Here is an 18855-nt window from a genome sequence, read left to right on the forward strand (position 1 = left end):
AACCTCCCTCAAAATCTTGTGTTGGTAGCAGGGTGCAGGCAGGCCACACGGGTGCTCAGGCTGAAGGAGGGGGGTGAGCACTGTCGGAGCCATCAGCAGCTCGTCCCTGGGAAAAGCAACATGATGGAAATGGCAGGAAGAGTATGACCTCTGGGTAACACGTTTCTCTGGGAAAAAGTAGTTTCTTGTTTCAAATAGAATCACAGAATGGTTTGGGTTGGAAGGGACCCTAAAGCCCACCCAGTTCCAGCCCCCTGCCATGGGCAGGGACACCTCCCACCAGACCAGGTTGCCCAAAGCCCCATCCAGCCTGGCCCTGAGCACCTCCAGGGATGGGGCATCCACAGCTTCTCTGAGCAATCATGACTTTTATTCCTGGATCAAGTTAACAAGCTCTTTAGGGAACGGTCTCACCAGCCTTCCTGGTGTAATGAGGAAAGACAAACAGCGAGCAGCGTTAGCAAGATGCCTGCTGGCTTTGGGATCAGCACCTGTTGCTGAGGTCTGTTAGGACACGGATCATAGTCCTTTTGCAGGAAGCTTACAAGGAAGCACAGTTTTTCCTTCTTTTCTCCAGCTTTCTGTGGGAGTTTGTGCAGTGGCCCTCAGGCTTTAGATGAATTTATGCACGTATTTAGCTTTCCAAAAAGGTAGTATATATGGATGGTAACTCACTTTGATGAATTCAGAATCACCAGCTGAACATACTTTTATACCTGCGCTAATTGAACAGCACAATCTGCTAATAGAAGAGGAAAATGTGTTTTCCTTTCTCCTCCTTACATACAAGATTTCTGACTAATCAACAGCTGTAATGCTTGCAAATTTTTAGAGCCTTCTGGCTTAGAGATTTGTGATATAACATCACTTTTAAAATATTAGTCTGGTTCTGTGCATACTAAACGGGTTACATCTAAAAGATTTCCATCTGGGGAAAAACGGAGGCAGTGTACCATTAATAACCTTGCTGCAAACCTCAAATTCTCTATCCCATAGATATACCAAAAAAGGGAGAGAGAGAAATTTGAGTGCATCTGTAAGTAATAAAATGTTTCCTTCCATATGTCAGTTACTCATTGCTGTTTCAAACAGCCACGACATGCGTGGTAGACATGACTTCCTCCTCTTTCTTCTCCACTGCTCCTCACACCAGCTTTCTTGGCTTCGTCCTTATGGCATACATGTCTTTAATGTCTTGCTCCTAAATCATCCCCACATAATGGGAGGACTGACTGTAACAACAGGCCTGCAAAAGGGAATGGCTAGTACAGGGCAATCTTTACTTTTTTTTTTTAAAATACATCAATAAATGTGTGCCATCCATTTCCAGCCCTACTGCTGTCTGAGGATTGTTTTTAATTTTTGCCATCACAATTTTGATTGATGATTTATGCCTTTCATAAGAAGTTGAATCAGGGGTTTTTTTTGTTTCCTCTCATTTTGTGCCAGAATGAGAGGTGTTTTTTTGTTGTTGTTGTTGTTTTTTATTTTTAGGATGTCCTGGATGATCCTGAATCTATTAACCTAAAAATCATTACAAATTTAAGCTTTACTAAAATAAAGACTTTGAGATTTCAAATTCAGCATATAACTGGTATGGGAGTATCTTCTATTTAGTACTTGATGGGTGCTAATCTGCACTACATCCATGAGATTTAGATTTTATGCCAGTATAGTCAATAACCAGACAGGAATCAGTGATCGTTGGCATGTAGTATGTGAAGTATTCAGGTCACAGGATTTTGCAGCATTATATTCTTGGAATAAAAAAGTAAGTGGGATAACAATGATGGATGAGAATGCAATCTCTGTCAAGAGGTAATGAGCAGTTTTTGTGGCTTCAGGGCCAGATTAAAGGACTGATAACATAGACATCCCTGCCTGGTGTTCCTGCCGTTTTAATAGAACTGAAAATAATGCTGTTACATAAAAGTGACACGAGGGCCATCAATTCAATTGTTAGCCATGGGAAATAGCCCCTTAAATATTTGGCCTTCAGAGTAACTTACAGAAGATTCATGGAGTTAGAATTTGCAAAGTTATTTTTCTCCTAAATGCATTAAAGTGCTACTACAGACCTTTCTCTGTGCAAGCATGCTGACAATAGGCTCATTTTTCCAACTTATCTTTTGTGGACACCCTGGAATTGGTCCACGGGCCCCCATGGATTCCCAGCTGACAAGCAAGAAAACATTTGTCGAGCAAATATTAAATCAAATTCATTTTACATAGCATAAAATTGCGAAGTTTAGCTTCAGTGCTTGATATTCACTTAAGCACCACGATGTATTCTTTTATTTCTATTAACTGGCTCTCATTTTTCTAAGCTTAATCTCCACAGAATTATTTTTAATGTCTGTGCAAAAATGTTAACTCTTTTTTTTTCTTATTATTTCTTAAGACAATTTCTGTTCCAAGTAGGCTAAAGGAGTTGTGTGCTGCTGAGCAACTGGGAAAGGAGACACAAGCTGAGGGTGTAGAGGGGATGCTCCCATCCTGACTCTGGTAGCCAGCTTGCAGAGAGACTACACGGGGACAGTGCAGTGCATTTGTCCGTGCCAATGCCCGGGGATTTTTAAGCCAGGGATTGCTTCTTTGCCCTTCTGCTTTGAGAGGGGGCTTGTGTCCTGCCCAGGTTCCACAGGAGAGACCATTCATAATGGAAATGGGCTGAAACGAGGGACTTTCTGTCCAGAGAAGCTGCAAAGCGTCTTCCTCAGATGGAGCTTGAGGTCTAATCTGGGTGCACTTGGGGTTCACTCTAACATTTTTTTCTCCATATAGTAAACAGTGTACTAGATCTATAAGAGTCTGTGGGGAACAGCTTTCTCATTCTGATGGAGTCGTGCCACCCACAACACAAGATATTCAATAATTTTTCACACTGTATGTCCTTTGCATCCCCAGAATAAAAGACAATGGATGCTAAAATTACTGCTGAAAACTACCCAGGCGTTTCTTCCATTTCTGTTCCTCTGTTTTCAGCTGATTTAAAGCTTACGAACATCTCGGCATAGCTAGAAAAGAAAGCTTTTGGCAGCCAAAAAGCCATAATTCATTGAAAGAAATGGAGTGAATATGATGGTAGGGAGCCTGGCTGACTAGGCCACTCAAAGCTTGGGCTGGGTTTGGTTGGCTGCTGAGCTGTCTTTCAGAAACCGAGTCTTTGGAAGAACTTGTCCGGGGTCTTTTCAGTCTTTGACGACTCCTGTGAGGCTGGGAAGAGCAACAAAACAGGGTTGTTTGTTTTAGAGGAGGGGCATTTGCTTGTTGTTGTTGTTTGATTTGTTTTTTTCTCTTTTTTTATTGTTGTTTGTTCAATTCTGCTAAGTTTGCTTCTGATACAGACAGAATTGGGAAATGGCCTGGGGAATAAGTTGATTGTTAAGTTTGTATTTTTATTCAATAGTAAAAATTCCGGGTATGGATTTGGGATGCCTCTGTTCTCACGCAGACCTATTTTCATTCATTAGCATTTGCAAACCCAGGCGGCTTCTCAGCCTTTGCCAAATCCTATTGGTAATTTCCATTGTTACAAAATTTCTACAGGTAGATCATATTTTTTTTTCTCAGCTTGGAGTTGGTAATATTTATTATCCTTGATACCTTTTCAATACTGTGTGTCTTTTCTGTGCTCATTGCCAGCCACCTGCATTTCCTTTTAATAATGTTTTGTTTTTTCCTGCCTGATGTTGAGGAGTGGGCTGTTTTTACTGGGATGGTGGCCGAGAGTAAAACGGGGTGAAGTGGCTTGTTCCATTGTCGCCGTCCGATCAATAGCAGGATATTTGTCCTGCACTGGGGAGTTGTTTTCCTATACGGAAGCAGTCTCAGCTGAGTCTTAATTACAATACCATCTTTGCACCTACCGAGGCACTTGAAGGCTTCCTTTGGAGACATCTTTTAAAGGAATTAAGTCACTTGATGGTGACCAGACATCGTCTTGAATTTCTGCTTTGGACTGCAGCCAGCTGTAGGCAGACCGTGTGAACTAGAAGCAGCAGCTGAGAGCAGGCCTTTTGTAAACCTATCTTAAAAACAGTCGCCGTGTGTCCGTCCGTCCATCCGTCACCCCACCCCATATCCCACAGGTAAAAGGTGCAGTACCAAGAGCAGACTTTGACCAAGCACCATTTTATTTTTCTCCTCTTTAGAAGAAAAAAAGGGTAATACTGTTTTAGTTCAGAGCTGTTAGAAGAGCCTTAGGTACTGACAGTGCAAAGGTCTGTCACTCTGATACACTCTTATTTTTTTCACCTGAAGGGAAAGAGTTACCTTGGAAACTCAGATTTGGGTCGTCTTATACGTGAGTTACACCTTTCACAGTTTGGTACCTCTTTAGGAAAGCTGTAGTGAATATTTTGTTGAATAAAATGGCCAATCAATGCCATGCAGTAAAAAGCAATCACAGTTGGAAACTCTTGGGACTCAGAATGGAGTTTTGGGTGGTTATGTGAGATGCATGTTGGCGTAATATTGCACTTTGCCTTATAACTCACAGAATCCCAGGACATCTGAGGATGGCATGGCCCTCTGGAGCCACCCGGTGCCACCCGTGCCCAAGCAGGGACACCCAGAGCAGGGTGCCCAGCACCACGTCCAGGCGGCTTCTGAAGGGCTCCAAGGAGGAGACCCCACAGCCTCTGGGCAGCCTGTGCCAGGGCTCGTCACCCGCACAGCACAGAAGTGCTTCCTGAAAAAACTCCATTGGCAACTGCCATACTTCTCCTTTTTTCAACGAGTTGTGGCAAACATGTTCACAAAAAAATGATGGTGAAATTACTAGCAGTCAGAGAGGCAGGTACATTCTTGGTAATCAAAACCACATAGCTGCCATAGGGCAGTTTATGCTCTGAGGAATCACAAGCTGCTATGGAGGAAGACAATTTCTAATCTTTCAAAGCCCGAATTGTCAGTCTAAAGTGATTATTGACACCTTGTTCTATTGGTGGCTCATTACAGTAGAATCTGTCTTTTGTGGGGAAATAACTTGTAGACTTGTGGTGGAAGTCACAAGAAGCCAATTTTTATAGCCTGTTGAAGCTAAAGCTAAATTTTAGGAGAGAGGCCTCGATTTAGAAATTGAGGTAGGTCGCCTAACCAGAATTTGGTAGATGTGCTATCGATCCATCTGGAAATGTCATAATCCTTAATCAACAGCATTGTCTTTTAAATATTTGTATTTTGTAGGCCCTGTTGTTCATTCTAACTTGTAAAGAGTTTAGCGAGGTTTGGCTCGATGTACATCAGAGACGTTTCCTGATACGCACTCTTATTGCTTCCCATTTGAGATCGAATGACTGACTTCAGATGACAGCCCTTAGATTTGTATACTTGAGGTCTTGACAGAGGGTTTCAGCCCTGGGATTTGCTTCTTTCTTTATACAGAAGTGCTTCAGAGTGTATTGCAAATCCTGTTTATTCATTCATGCATTTAATGAGATGAAGTGTGATCTGAAGGAGACTTGCTTCCCACAGATTGGATAGTTTCTTAGTTTTCATTGGGTAGCCTTGGATATTTTTTATGCTATGATTTTTACAAATTTCGTTAACGTATTCAACAAATGTGTTGCATAAACTGAAAATATAAACTGTTCAGTATACTAACATCAACCTTGGAAATAGGAGAGAAAATTAAGCCTGCTATGCTAGAGAACTGTTATCTTTCTAACCATTCACTTTTATCTGTTTTCCAGAGAGCAGATTTGACCTCTGATAAGGATTTATACCTGGACAACAGCTCTGTTGAAGAAGCATCAGGCGTCTATCCAATTGATGATGATGATTATTCTTCTGGGTCAGGTTCAGGTAAGATAACATGTCACAATTTGATTTTTAAAAGAAATAATACAGTTGTTTAAGGAAAAACTGTGCAGTTTTCCTGCATGAGCTGGATATCCTTTCAGTATCATCATCAGTGCTCTATTTACAGAGCACTGAGCACCCCTGAGGCCTGGGTTTTAAATATTAACTTTCTGCTCTTACTCCTTAGTTGCATCATTTCGCTCCTCCCCCCTGCATGTTATTTTCTCTCTGCTCTCCCTCCTTGTTTCTGCGTAGATCTCTCTGGAGTTTAGAAGTAAGGATTAGAGAAAGCTTACTTCTCCCTTGGCATAATGCTAATTTAGCAGTCTGTATGAAAACATAGCAGCAGCGATCTTGTTTTCTTATATGCTCTCAGGTTCACGTAAACAGTGTCCATTTATTTGTTGTTGTTCTTTTAAATTTAGAAATCTGGAAACTGCCAGACACATGACAGTTTTCTCTGAGTTAATTACATCCATATAGTGGATAAAGAAATTCATAAACATAACATACTGAGTTCTCAGACTTAAACACTCATTAGAGGCATGTAGGTAGCTCATCATTTTTCAAAAAAACTGTCAGTGAAACCTCATTAATCATTTCTCTTAGAAAGCCTCTTTATGGAACGTCTTCTGGACTGGCTGGGAGACTCCAGCTTTTAAAAGCTAGGTGCAGGATTGTATGGTAGATCTGGAAGAGACGTTTCCTTGTTGCTGTTAGTATTTGCTGTGCTATTGCGGTCCCATGTATTTTCCAAGTTTGTTACTTGTTTATTTGGTGTTGTGCTTTTTGTAATCTGTCTTTCGATGTTTATATGTACTTGTGAATCTTTAAAGGTCAAGCCCTTCTTTTGTAGCACCTTGTCTTTGCTGCAGTTGTAAGCCGCAGCTGAGATTTTTCAGAGGGATTTTTGTTTTTCCTTTCTTGTGGAGGTTCAAAGATTTGTTAAAATGAGGTCTGCAAAAGTCTGATTTTGCTGTCAGACAAATTCAGGCTCATTGGCCACCGTCACCTGAGTGATACCCAGCATTTTAAAGCCTTCCACAAGGTGAATTTTACACTCCAGTGTGATCAGAGGCTTAATCAGACCTCCTTGCTGCAGACATCTTTGAGGGAAAATTTCAGATTTCATCTGGGGGGGAGGAGGGAAGACAATTTACAATTCAGTGACTTCATACAGTTCCCAGGACTGTCTAAGTAAAATTCTGATCTTTGAGAAAATTGCCATCCCATTCTGTCATGTCTTCAGGTGCTGGTGACTTTGTAAGCCTCGGGAAAGGAGATAGGTTGAGCATGAACAGAGTTATGGAGAAGGGTCTATTTTCTTTTGTTTTCATCTGTCTGTGACATTTTAGCAATTTCTTATATGGAAGATTCAAAACGCATCCCTTTTTTTGAAGTGGAAAGACTTCAAAAGAACTGGCTTCAGACTTCCTTAACCCATCTAAGTAGAAGAAGCGGATCCTGAAGGACAGAAAGTACCTCTAGACATCACCAACAGTAATGCCTTTACTTTCTCTTCTCTCCCTTCCTGTGCTCAGCCTTGAGCTATGGATGGAAGATGGAGTGCATAACGCACCAAGAAAATTGAGAGCTCTGGCACCTCATGCGACCTCTGGCAATCTCTCTTTCTTTCCTGTAAGAAAGTCGAAGAAGTCTCATTATAAGCTGAGACTATATGGATACCCCTCCAGAAAGCACGTGACAGTACCACAATCTAATCCTTTTGAACAAAGGAAGAGGTCTAAGTTCAAATACTCTTCTGAGCAATGTTCAATCCTTAAGAAAAAAAAAATCTCAAAAGGGAAGGAAATCGTCATCCCCTTTCCCCTGCTTAGCCTCACAGCCTACACCTATGGGAGTGAGTCTAGATATATTTACTGCTATCTCCATTTTGTGAGGTTGAAAGTGTCCTGGGGTTGTACCAACGATGAATTTTCCTCATACTGTGTTGAATGTGGCTTCCTCTACTCGATACTCAGTGATGTAGTGTTCCTAGCTGCAAGAGACTTCCTACGCAAGATTGGTTTTCTTGCTATGTAATTCCACTCCAAGCAAACAGATCCAAGATGACAATGTGCTGACTCCTTTCCTTGGTATGAAAATTGCTAGCTGCCACCAGGCCTATGGAGATAGACAGAAATTGTCAGCACCACTGTTAATGCCCTTGCAGGTTTGCAAGTGGCATTAACATAGGCAAATGTCACTGTAAGTATGACACATTTCAAACTAAAATTTGGCTGAGGGCTTTTTCTAAGGAGATCAAAAAAGGTGATGGTGGCCTGCTTTTTTTTTTTTCCACTTTTATTTTCTTTCATAGCCTTTTTATTCTTCATGTACATTCAGTTTCATTTACCTAACTGTTCAGTCTGAATCCTTTGGTCAACAGTTCTTGAAGGAGCTATGCCTGCTTCCCTGTGGTCCTGTATCAACATCTGCAGTGAATTAATGAGTGTATTGTTTCCTTCTTGCAGTGTCCTTATCTGAGGAGATGCCTCTTCCATCATCACTTGTTTTAGTGTATGTGTTCATATATAGCATAATAACAAAATCATAGAATCATACAGTATCCCAAGTTGGAAGGGACCCCCATGGATCAAGTCCAACTCCTGGCTCCACACAGCACCACCCCAAAATCAGACCCTATGTCTGAGAGCGTTGTCCAAACACTCCTTGAACTCCAGCAGGCTTGGTGCTGTGACCACTGCCCTGGGGAGCCTGTCCCAGTGCCCGACCACCCTCTGGGTGCAGAACCTTTCCCTAACCCCCAGCCTGACCCTCCCCTGTCCCAGCTCCATGCCGTTCCCTCGGGTCCTGTCGCTGTCCCCAGAGAGCAGAGCTCAGCGCCTGCCCCTCCGCTCCCCTCGTGAGGGAGCTGCAGGCCGCCATGAGGCCTCCCCTCGGCCTGCTCTGCTCTGCGCTGAGCAAGCCAAGGGACCTCAGCTGCTCCTCATGTGTCTTCCCCTCTAGACCCTTCACCATCTTTATTGTCCTCCTTTGGACACTCTCTAATAGTTTTAAAGTTTTCCTGCTTATACACAACTTGAAATGTTATTAACTACTGGTATTTTTAGCTATGGCATGAAAGATCTTAACTGAGCTCTGGTCTTGCCTGGCAGTAGCTGCTAAGCACTATGACTACCCTTATGTCCAGGAAAGGCACCATCTCTACTAGGTTTGTCTGCAAGCTCTTTGGAAGAGTATCTGATTCTTGGGTCTTCTCTTAAGCTGTTCCTGGTCTGTGCAATACATATCAGAATCTGGTTCAGATTTTTGCTTCCCCTTCTCCCACCCTAATAATTCTTGGTCAATAGCAGCCTGAGTTGAGAATGTTTTAGTTATCTCAGGATGAACTGGGTCTACACTGACATTGTGGCTGGGGACCGTTCTTGGAGGCCAGTTATGGTGGTAGGGCTGGAGCTCCTCCAAGAAATCCAGAACAGGAGTCCTTCTCCATGGCTGGACAGTAGTTTTGGAGCCTGATGGCAGGGTGGTGGTGGGTCTATGGTTATTCTTTCTTCAAGTCTTGGATTTTATTTTTTTCTTCCTCATGTGAGAATTAACAGAGACAGGACATGCATGCACACTGTTTCTTTCAGCTACAGCTCCCTGATAGGGCACAAATATTACGGTCATAGTGTCATCCCTGGTTGTCTAATGCTGTATTGATTAAGGGCTGGGCTGGAGGCTTGTCGTGTGAATCAGAGTGAGATAAGCCTGCTAAAAAAGTGCCAGTCAGGTATGTGTCATGATGATGATAGGGATAGAAGGTGTGAAATCGATGCTGGGTCTGTCTGTGCCCAACTTATGCCAGGCTTGCTCATGGTGGCAGTACTCCCAGAGGGAGATGTGCAACAGCAAACAGTCGTGATGCCAAAAGATAGTGTGAAATGCTTGGATTGTTTGGTAGGAAGAGTTAATCACTGGCTACTTGGCAAGTAAGAGTGCTAACTACCATTGGCTTTTTGTAGTATGCAGTAACTTAAGCTGGCACAGTCTTGATTTGCTGACAAGTTTTCTCAAGCAGCAAGAGGGTTAAGGAGCATTTGTGTTCCTATTATCCAAGGGCAAGCTAGTAGTTGGCACATCACTGAGGACTGTTTTAGATATTTCCAATACTACAGCACAATCTAGAGCTATTTTGTCCACAGTGAAGATAGTTGGGAATCCTGAAGAAGCTGCAGTGCATAAAAGATGGTAGAGAGCTCTCAACTCTTTACTGGAGCTGAGAGAGATGGATATGGATTTCATTACTGCAGGGTTCTTGTGGTGCTGTCACTAAAGGGGCAGTATCCACTTGTAGAGGATCTCAAGGCAGTTAATACCCGGCACTGTCTCCAAGCTGGCTAGTTCCAGAAACCTTCTAAAGAGATAGTGATTTTCAAGAGGAAGAAGTGAACTCTTATACTCCGACCATTTCCCAGTATTCCTCTTAACAGCCTAGTATGAAGTTATGCTCATGACACTCCGTACAATTTTTCTTTTCTACTTGGATTTGGAGAGGGGGACTGATCTGTTTTGTCGTTGTTGCTTTTTTTACTTTTAGAGAACACGATACTGTATAAAACTCTACTCCTATGTTGTGGAGAGCATTAGAGAGGTTTTCTGTTTGTGTTCGGTTTTGATCTCCCAGTCCTATTTACAGGTAATTCTGACAATGTTATGGTCTGCTTAGGAAAGGAAATGCCTTCCTCTTGTTTAGACCTACTCCATGCCAAGCATAGACCTGTCTAGATAAAACTAGTCATAAAGCAGGAGCTATGGGGATGTGTCTGAGCCAGTACCTGAGTCAGGCCTAGAGGACAGCAGCCTCGGTGTTTTGGGGATTGTCAGGACTTCCCTGAGGCCATACGGAGGAGGAGTTGGGTCCCTTTGGTGCAAGTCTAGCAACCAGTGCTGAGGTTAGATTAGTCACCCAGTTGTTGAGAGACCTGAGACCTGTATCCTCCGTAATCAGAGAGTTTCAGACCTGTAACTCTCACCATTTTATCTGGCATATAGAACTATTGCCTGAAGCAAAGGTGGCATTTAAGAATTCGGAGGAGCAGTTGTGATTAAATGGGATTTATCATTTCATAGAGAGAAAAAAAAAAAAAAAGGAAAGAAAAAGTTCTGTACTCTCAAAGTCTGTTTTATCAGATCTCTAATCTGATCATAAATTTTAATTTCCCTGACTGTGAAAGTCTTGTATAATTTGGAGGAACTTGGAAGGTAAAGCAGGCTGAACTATCCATTGGGCTCTTATTTCTCAAAGAAAACTCTTGAGGCAACGACAGAAAAATGTTCCTGTTGGATGCCTTTCTTCACCTTTGTTTTGCAGCAGGATGTTGGTTTTTGATCTTTGAGTAGCATTTCAGGAAAGCACCTGATTCTTGTTGTGAGGTCTTTATTCTGAAGGTTGCATTGTAATTTTGGTATTTCTGAATAGTTTTCCGGTGATTCTGTGATGGCAGCTTTCATATACTACTTTTTTAATTATTTCACGTTTTCTTTCCTACTGTACAAGAGTTGTCTGAGTTACTGTCTTGTTAACACCCTTTCTTCCAAAGCTTGAATGTACATAATTTAAACTTCTGCTTTTGTGCTTGGATTTTCAGCCTTTCTCTAGAAAAATAAGATAAAAGTCAGTTTGGAACAAGTGAGTCATACTATTCTGTTGTAAGTTGATATATTTTTATTTGTTGGATATTGCTCTTACAGACATTTGCTGGACATATTACCCGATAGTTATTTGGGTAACCGTCGTCTGTAATGAGCAGAACACATTGAGATTCCTAAGGAGAGGTCCAAGAATAGATCTATTCTTTTCCTCTTTCAGCCCTAGCAATAATTTAGGCTATTGTCTGTGTCTTCTCCCTTCCAGTATCACTGAAGGATATTTATTAGACCTGTCCATCCTGTCCATTATCTTATTCTAAAGGAGCCTTCATACTCCAGCAGGGCTTTGAATGTTGAGGAAATGAAATGTAAAGTCATCTTTAGGTAATTTTTTGTCCTCTTAGCCTTTATGTCAAAAGAAAAAGGCTTTTGCATTATGTGGAGTTGAGAAATATGTGAATTCCTAGTGACTGAAATATACACTAGTAACAATATTTTCGTAGACAGAAGCTACTTGGTTTTTATAGTTAAGGGTTTAACAGGTTTGCTATAGAGGAGGGGTATTTTTGTTGTCAAAGCAGTGCATCACAGGGAAAAACTGCCCGGTTCACATAGTTTAAGTCAAACCAGAATCAAAGAAGTGCATCAAGTGATTTATGACACACAATTAATTGGCAATCATTGAACTATACCTTCAGGATCAATATCAGTGACACAATGGATAACCACACTATCAGCCACTTGCAAAATGGTAACATGCAACTACAAATTTCCAAGCCCATTCTGCAACTGATCCCAATACCTCCCACGTGCACTCAGACTTGGTTGCACACTCACATCCCCCTCACAGGCCAAGATGTTGCAAGCCCCCCTCGTCTGGGCATGCAGGACCGCCTGCCCACACACCCCTGCTGTGCCCCAGGGTGCTGGTCCCCATGGGAGACCTGGAGGTGCCACAGGGCCCTCTCAGACAGGGTCTCACCAGCTCTGGCTGCTGCTTCCACTGCAGGGTTCCTCCCCCTGTTACAAGTATTCATGCATTTTTCATCCTTCCTTTCAGACTGGTTTCTTCTGTTTCAAAAGCATCATTGTAATTTCCTGGTTACTGCTTAATCCAGCTGATGGTCCCCTCCCTCTTTAATGGGATCAGCCGGGGTAAACGTCCCCCTGATGGTTTAGGGCACACTGGTTGCACTCACATTTTTATCTTAACAGGCATTGTTTTCTAGGCCATTTGACAAGGGTTGGTTGTATGAGCACACCTACCCTCAAAGTTGTAATAAAAATGTAATAGGACTGGAAGAATTTCACAAGTCAATGAAATGTCATCTCTTTTGTCTCCAGGTGCTGAAGAAGATGAGGATAGCACAGTGATAACAACATCCAGAACAGTTCCAAAGTTACCAACAACTAGTGATGCATCTAGAGCTGAGACCACCACGGTGAAAATGCAGACCAAGATGCCTGCACAAACAAAGGTGCGTGCATAAAGACAGCACCATTTAAAACGGTCCTGCTATACCCCATTGATGTCTTGATGTTAATTTTGTTTGATTTATATCAATTGAAAAAAGAAAAAAACACAAACTATTTATTTAGGATAAAATATTAGGAGATATTGGATATTAGGAGAAATTTATTTACTGAAGGGGTTGTGCCACGTTGGAACAGGCTGCCCAGGGAAGCTGTTGAGTCACCATCCCTGGAGGTCTTCAAGAAACCTGTAGACATAGAACTTAGTAGCATGGTTTAGTGGTGGGCTTGTCAGTACTAGGTTGAAGGTTGGACTAGATGATCTTAGAGGACTTTTCCAACCCGAACGATTCTATAATTCTATGATTTAATGTTACTGCAGCCTTTTAGAGGAGTACAGAGCTGCTCAATTTCATTTCTACTAGGAAGTCTGTGTAATAACAGCTGGATTTCTCATGAAAGAAGAGAGAGATTAAAAAAATAATTATGATACACAAAACACAATTTTTCATGATACCTTTGAATCTGAGCTCTATCTGTTTTACAACTTTCAAAGAGTTATTCCAAAATTCAACATGAAACTTCCCTTCTCAAAGGAAAACTTTGTGTGGTTTGACTGTGATTTGAATACTTTCCAGGTTCCATTTAGTATTTCAGTGTTTTCTTCTATCACCATAGGTAATATTTTCTAAGTTACCCTCAAAGGTGTTTTGAGTATAACATATCTGATGTATTAATTTCAGAATTGTTATTTTGAGTGTGAGGTCTTGTATTTGGGCTGGGGCAATCCCAAGCACAAATACAGGCTGGGCGGAGGATGGATTGAAAGCAGTCCAGAGGAGAAGGACCTGGGGGTGGTGGTTGACAAGAAGCTCAACATGAGCTGGCAACATGCACTTGCAGCCCAGAAAGCCAACCGTGTCCTGGGCTGCACCAAAAGCAGCGTGGCCAGCAGGGCGAGGGAGGTGATTGTCCCCCTCTGCTCTGCTCTTGTGAGACCCCACCTGGAGCCTGCGTTCAGCTCTGGGGCCCCAGCACAAGAAGGACGTGGGTCTGTTAGAGCGAGTCCAGAGGAGGCCACGACCAAGGGGCTGGAGCACCTCTCCTATGAAGACAGGCTGAGGGAGCTGGGGTTGTTCAGCCTGGAGAAGAGAAGGCTCCGGGGAGACCTTACAGCGGCCTGCCGGTGCCTAAAAGGGGCTACAGGAAAGGTGGGGAGGGACTCTTTGTCAGGGGGTGTAGGGATAAGACAAGGGGTAATGGCTTTAAACTTCAAGAGGTAAGATTTAGATTAGATATTAGGAAGAAATCTTCACTCAGAGGGTGGTGAGGCCCTGGCACAGGCTGCCCAGAGAAGCTGTGGATGCCCCATCCCTGGAGGTGCTCAAGGCCAGGCTGGATGGGGCTTTGGGCAACCTGGTGTGGTGGGAGGTGTCCCTGCCCATGGCAGGGGGCTGGAACTGGATGGGCTTTAGGGTCCCTTCCAACCCAAACCATTCGATGATTTCATTCAGAGGCCAAAATTCCTATAAACATAGACAATGTTTAACAGCTGTTTGCTAAATATATTTTTGGAGGTTTTAAAATTCTGGATAGTGTTTTTCATTCCAACATCATGACAATGATTAGATCCACTTTCAGCGTCTAGAACAGCTTTCTGTGGTCAGAAAACAATCCATGTGCTGTGACTGTCAGTACTGTGAAGCACATGAATGGGGCCACCAAAGTTTTGTGGCTGCCTGTGGCCAACAGCGACTGTGCAGACTTGCAGTGTTCCTGTCTGTAAGGGCTGCTCTGTTTTTGTTTCTGTGCTACAGTCACCTGAAGAAATCGATAAAGAGGAAAGGCCTGAGGTGGATGCCAAGAAAAAGAGTGACGAGCCAGGGGATGACACTGACGTGTTCACCGAAAAGCATTCAGAAAACCTATTCCAGAGAACAGAAGTTCTGGCAGGTAAGGTGTAGTTTGTCAAGGTCCACCTCACCAAAAATAACAGAAAATATAGGGCACCCATATCAAATAACACAAACTCAGCATGTGTTTTCTTGGTAGATTCTTGAACATATACGCAGAGGGTAGCCAGGGTTTGATTTGATGAGAAAGAGATGGGCATCTTCTGGAGTTATTCAATAGCAAAGGCTGTTGCTAACTGATTTGACACCCACAAGTTGCATGTTGCCTACTCAGTATCTGGAGCTTCCACAGCTTGGAAAAGGAGTTGCAATTTGGGTTGATGCTTATGGTGCAGAAATATGTTTCTCACCAATGCTCTTAGGAGCACAGTGCTGTCTGGTACAGGTGGACACTGCCTGGGAGGAGCTCACTGCAGGGTTGGATGGATAAGTGGTTGGATGGAGAGGAATGGATGAGCACCATCCTCAGGATATGGAGGGTCCATTTCCATGCACAGCCCAGGAAGGCACAGGCTTGCCACCAGTGTTTTCCAGTGGCTTTTCTACATGTGATTTTTTTGGGACATAAGACCTGTGTTTACAAATATATTTTTCCCCCATGTCTCAGAAGGGGATGTTGAAAGGGAGTGTTAGGTCACACAGTTTTGTACCTCGCTTCCTTCTAAGCACTGAAATGTGAAACAGCAGTAATATCCACGTCAGTGGAAGCATGTGGGTTTGCTCTTGAAGTCTAGCTGGAGATGTTGCTTTCTACTCTCCAGCAAGTACGTGATGAATGTAATGCCTCTATTCCTACAGCTCCATGAAATGTAGTCTCCTATTATTCATCAATAGGAAATTCATTTCAGTCAAGAGCCACCAAGTGAACACACGGAGAAAAGGAATAACCCATTTTTTAGCTAGTGTAACAAAGTAGTTCTTTTAAGGCTGAAAATGCCAACTGTTGGAAAATCAGTTTGAGAGGAACTTATGTTTTATTATTATAAATGAAGGTAACTTTATGCTCCGGCAATACTGGTAACTTTGTTAGCTGAGCTTTTGATAATTTATTTAGAAATATGGGTTGTTGAATCAGTCGCAGGTGGAATGCCCTTTTAAATTATTTCCTTCATTAAAATAAACAGGCTTTCTCAGAATGTATTTCAGGCTGCTAATAATCGAGATGGTTTCAGAATGGGAGCCCTTTTCTGCAATTTGAAAATAATGGCAAATTCATTGCGTGAGACGAAAAAGAAAGATGGTGCTCAACCTGTTCTTCCGGCACATTGTGAATCTCTTTCTTTGATTACAGCTGTTATTGCTGGCGGAGTTATCGGTTTTCTTTTCGCAATCTTCCTTATCCTGCTGCTGGTATATCGCATGAGAAAGAAGGATGAAGGCAGTTACGACCTTGGTGAACGTAAACCATCCAGTGCTGCCTATCAAAAGGCACCTACTAAGGAGTTTTATGCATAAAATTCCTATTAGTGTCTCTATTTATGAGATCACTGAACTTTTTTAAATAAAGCTTTTGCATAGAATAATGAAGATCTTTTTTTTTTTTTCATTAAAGAGCCATTACGGCACCTTTATGATAAAATCCCATTGTATTTAAAACTTTTCATGTATTCCTTTAAAAAATGTAAAATTAAAACTTAACATTTGCAGTGTTCTGTGAATAACAGTGGCAAAGCATTATTTTATAAAACCATTGATGTTCACTGAATCATTTTTAAAACTTTATGCATAAATATAAAATAATGAAAATGATTGTTTTATCCTATGGTTCAATGAAAGTTGTTTAATTTTTGTCAGCATGTCTCAGATTGATCTTACAAGTTAGTTTTTATTTCATTAATTTATCTGTTTCCAAAAAAAATGCCTTTTTGTAGTTGTCATGGTGCAATTTGTCTTCAGATAATTCAGATAACAGTAACTTTTAGTGTAAATGTAATTTTTCAGCTATGTAAACTTTAACCTCCACTTTGTATAAATTTAAGTGTCAGAATATCAATTTTACACTTTGCATTGTTTCTCAGCGTACCTGTAGCTTCAGTGAGATTTGTAACAGCAAATTAATGTGTAAAATTGGATTATTACTACAAACTGTATAGTCGTATTCTTACTAAACAAATCTCCTGTGAGGAAGATTTGAGGTAAGCTACTGACAAACCTAAGCAAACCCAAAGACTCTAACAGTATTTTGAGAAGTTGCTGCAGATTTCTATGGCCACTGTATTTGTTAATTATTTGCAATTTGAAGGTACAAGTAGGGGTTTAAATTTTTGTTCTTTAAAAATGCATTTAAGTTGTAAACGTCTTTTAAAGCCTTTGAAGTGCCTATGATTATATGTAACTTGTCGCAGACTGGTGTTAATGAGTATATAACAGTAAAAGAAAATGTTGGTATTTTATAAGCACAGACAATTCTAATGGTAACTTTTGTAGTCTTACATGGATAGACATAATTGTAATTCGGGAACATAAACACTACTGAATAAATCATGTGGCCTAATACTGAAAATTCCATTGTGATATACTTTTGTACGTTATTTGTTTCATGTCTGGTTGGTTATGTTTTAATGTCACAAAGTACATCCAGTAGATCTTCAAAAAAAAAAAAAAAAAAAAAAAAGAAAGGCAACAACAAAGGCTGTTGATAAGGCTGATCCTTGGACCAGATTTACTGCTGAAATGGCAGAGAAAGCCTGGAATGTTTAAGTGTTTCATCTGGTGCATGAGTTATAAGTCTTTCAACCTTTGCATTATATTTAATGGCAGTATTGACACAGACCTGTTCTTCCTGCAAATGTTGTTTTCAGTACTGTAAAATTCACAGGAGTACCCAGTTTCATTTATTATGTATATCAGCTTTTGATTTGTTGTTCAGGTTTGTTTTTTACCCTGGCCTTTTGGAGAAATTTGTTTTATTCTGCTCGGACTCCAGCAGAAGAGTTGAGACAAGTGGAATATCCTCATAAGAGAAGAAAGAAATATTCCAAGTAGAAGAGAAAAGGCTCTGTTGCTTAGACCACAGATAGGTGTTGGATAGAGGGACATGTGGAGAAGACGATAGTCTGCCTCCCTATATTATGCTTTGTAACAGACAAATGGCTTCGTCTTCTGCTCTGTTAGCCTCTGCTCTTTTGATTTTGAAATTTCCAAAATAGGCGTTCAGGATGTCGAGCTGAACTGCTTCTCAGAAATGGCAATGTATTGTAAATAAGATCTGGTAGCTCGTCAGATAAGAGTTGCGTCACTTGTATTTGTCGCTGTCCCAAGTTCAGTGGTCATTTAGGAACAAACGAATGCTATCCTGTGCTAAAATATTTAATATATTGCTTTTTAAATTACTTATACTTACTGGCAAGTTTTTCAAAGCCATACAAGTTCAACAAGTAAAAACAGGGTAAGAATTTAACAGGTATATCTTATTGTGCAATATATAGTGAAATTCAATTAGTAAAATAACTGCTTGAAATAACTGTGCCAAGAAAAGAAAATTTCTGGCAAATGCTGTGCCACTGCTGTAAAATAAAGCATTTGTTAAAGTGCCAAAATAAAGTCTACCATGCCTAAACTAATACTTTATTTGTACAGTCTGACATCCAGTTTTTTGAAGCCCACTTCGCTTGAGGTAGTAGATCTGAGTTTTCTTCAAGGGTCTCACTTTAAGGGTCTTTAATGAATCTCACTGTAAGTATAGCCATGCATATAAAACACCAGACAAATTGTCTCCTCCTCCATAAGCAAACTGATACTAAGAAGCTGTTTTCTTTTTATTTATACATTTTAGATTCCACCTCTATACTTAATGCCGAGGATACTTTATCCGATGTAGACATCTGTTGCAATTACGCAGGCTGTCAAATATCACGCTTGTGTGGTTCCTTCTGCTAACAAGCAGAGGCAATGTTAAAGTTTCAGCTCTATTTCACCTCCCGTCTTTTCTTCTCCTGCACATCCCTTTTCCTCTCTGTCACATTATAATCTCAGCCATAACCATCGGTTCGGTTTCCATCGGCCTAAGAGCCCGGCTGCTGCAGCTATCCATCTTCCAGCACCGCTATTCATAAGGGACGGGCAG

General features: G+C 41.4%; 1 protein-coding gene across 1 annotated transcript in view; it reads left to right on the forward strand.

Moving 5' to 3' along the window:
• SDC2 (syndecan 2) overlaps nucleotides 1-17292 on the forward strand; it is a 58385-nt gene extending 41093 nt beyond the window's left edge. Inside the window, exons 2-5 of the mRNA XM_040546593.1 lie at nucleotides 5697-5808; nucleotides 12748-12881; nucleotides 14694-14829; nucleotides 16081-17292. Of these exons, the coding sequence (XP_040402527.1) occupies nucleotides 5697-5808; nucleotides 12748-12881; nucleotides 14694-14829; nucleotides 16081-16244 (546 nt within the window). The 3' untranslated portion in view covers nucleotides 16245-17292. The remainder of the gene's footprint in view (nucleotides 1-5696; nucleotides 5809-12747; nucleotides 12882-14693; nucleotides 14830-16080) is intronic.
• The last annotated feature ends 1563 nt before the right edge of the window (nucleotides 17293-18855 follow it).

This window comes from Cygnus olor, chromosome 2 (genome assembly GCF_009769625.2).
Source record: "Cygnus olor isolate bCygOlo1 chromosome 2, bCygOlo1.pri.v2, whole genome shotgun sequence".
NCBI classification, from domain to species: Eukaryota; Metazoa; Chordata; class Aves; order Anseriformes; family Anatidae; genus Cygnus; species Cygnus olor.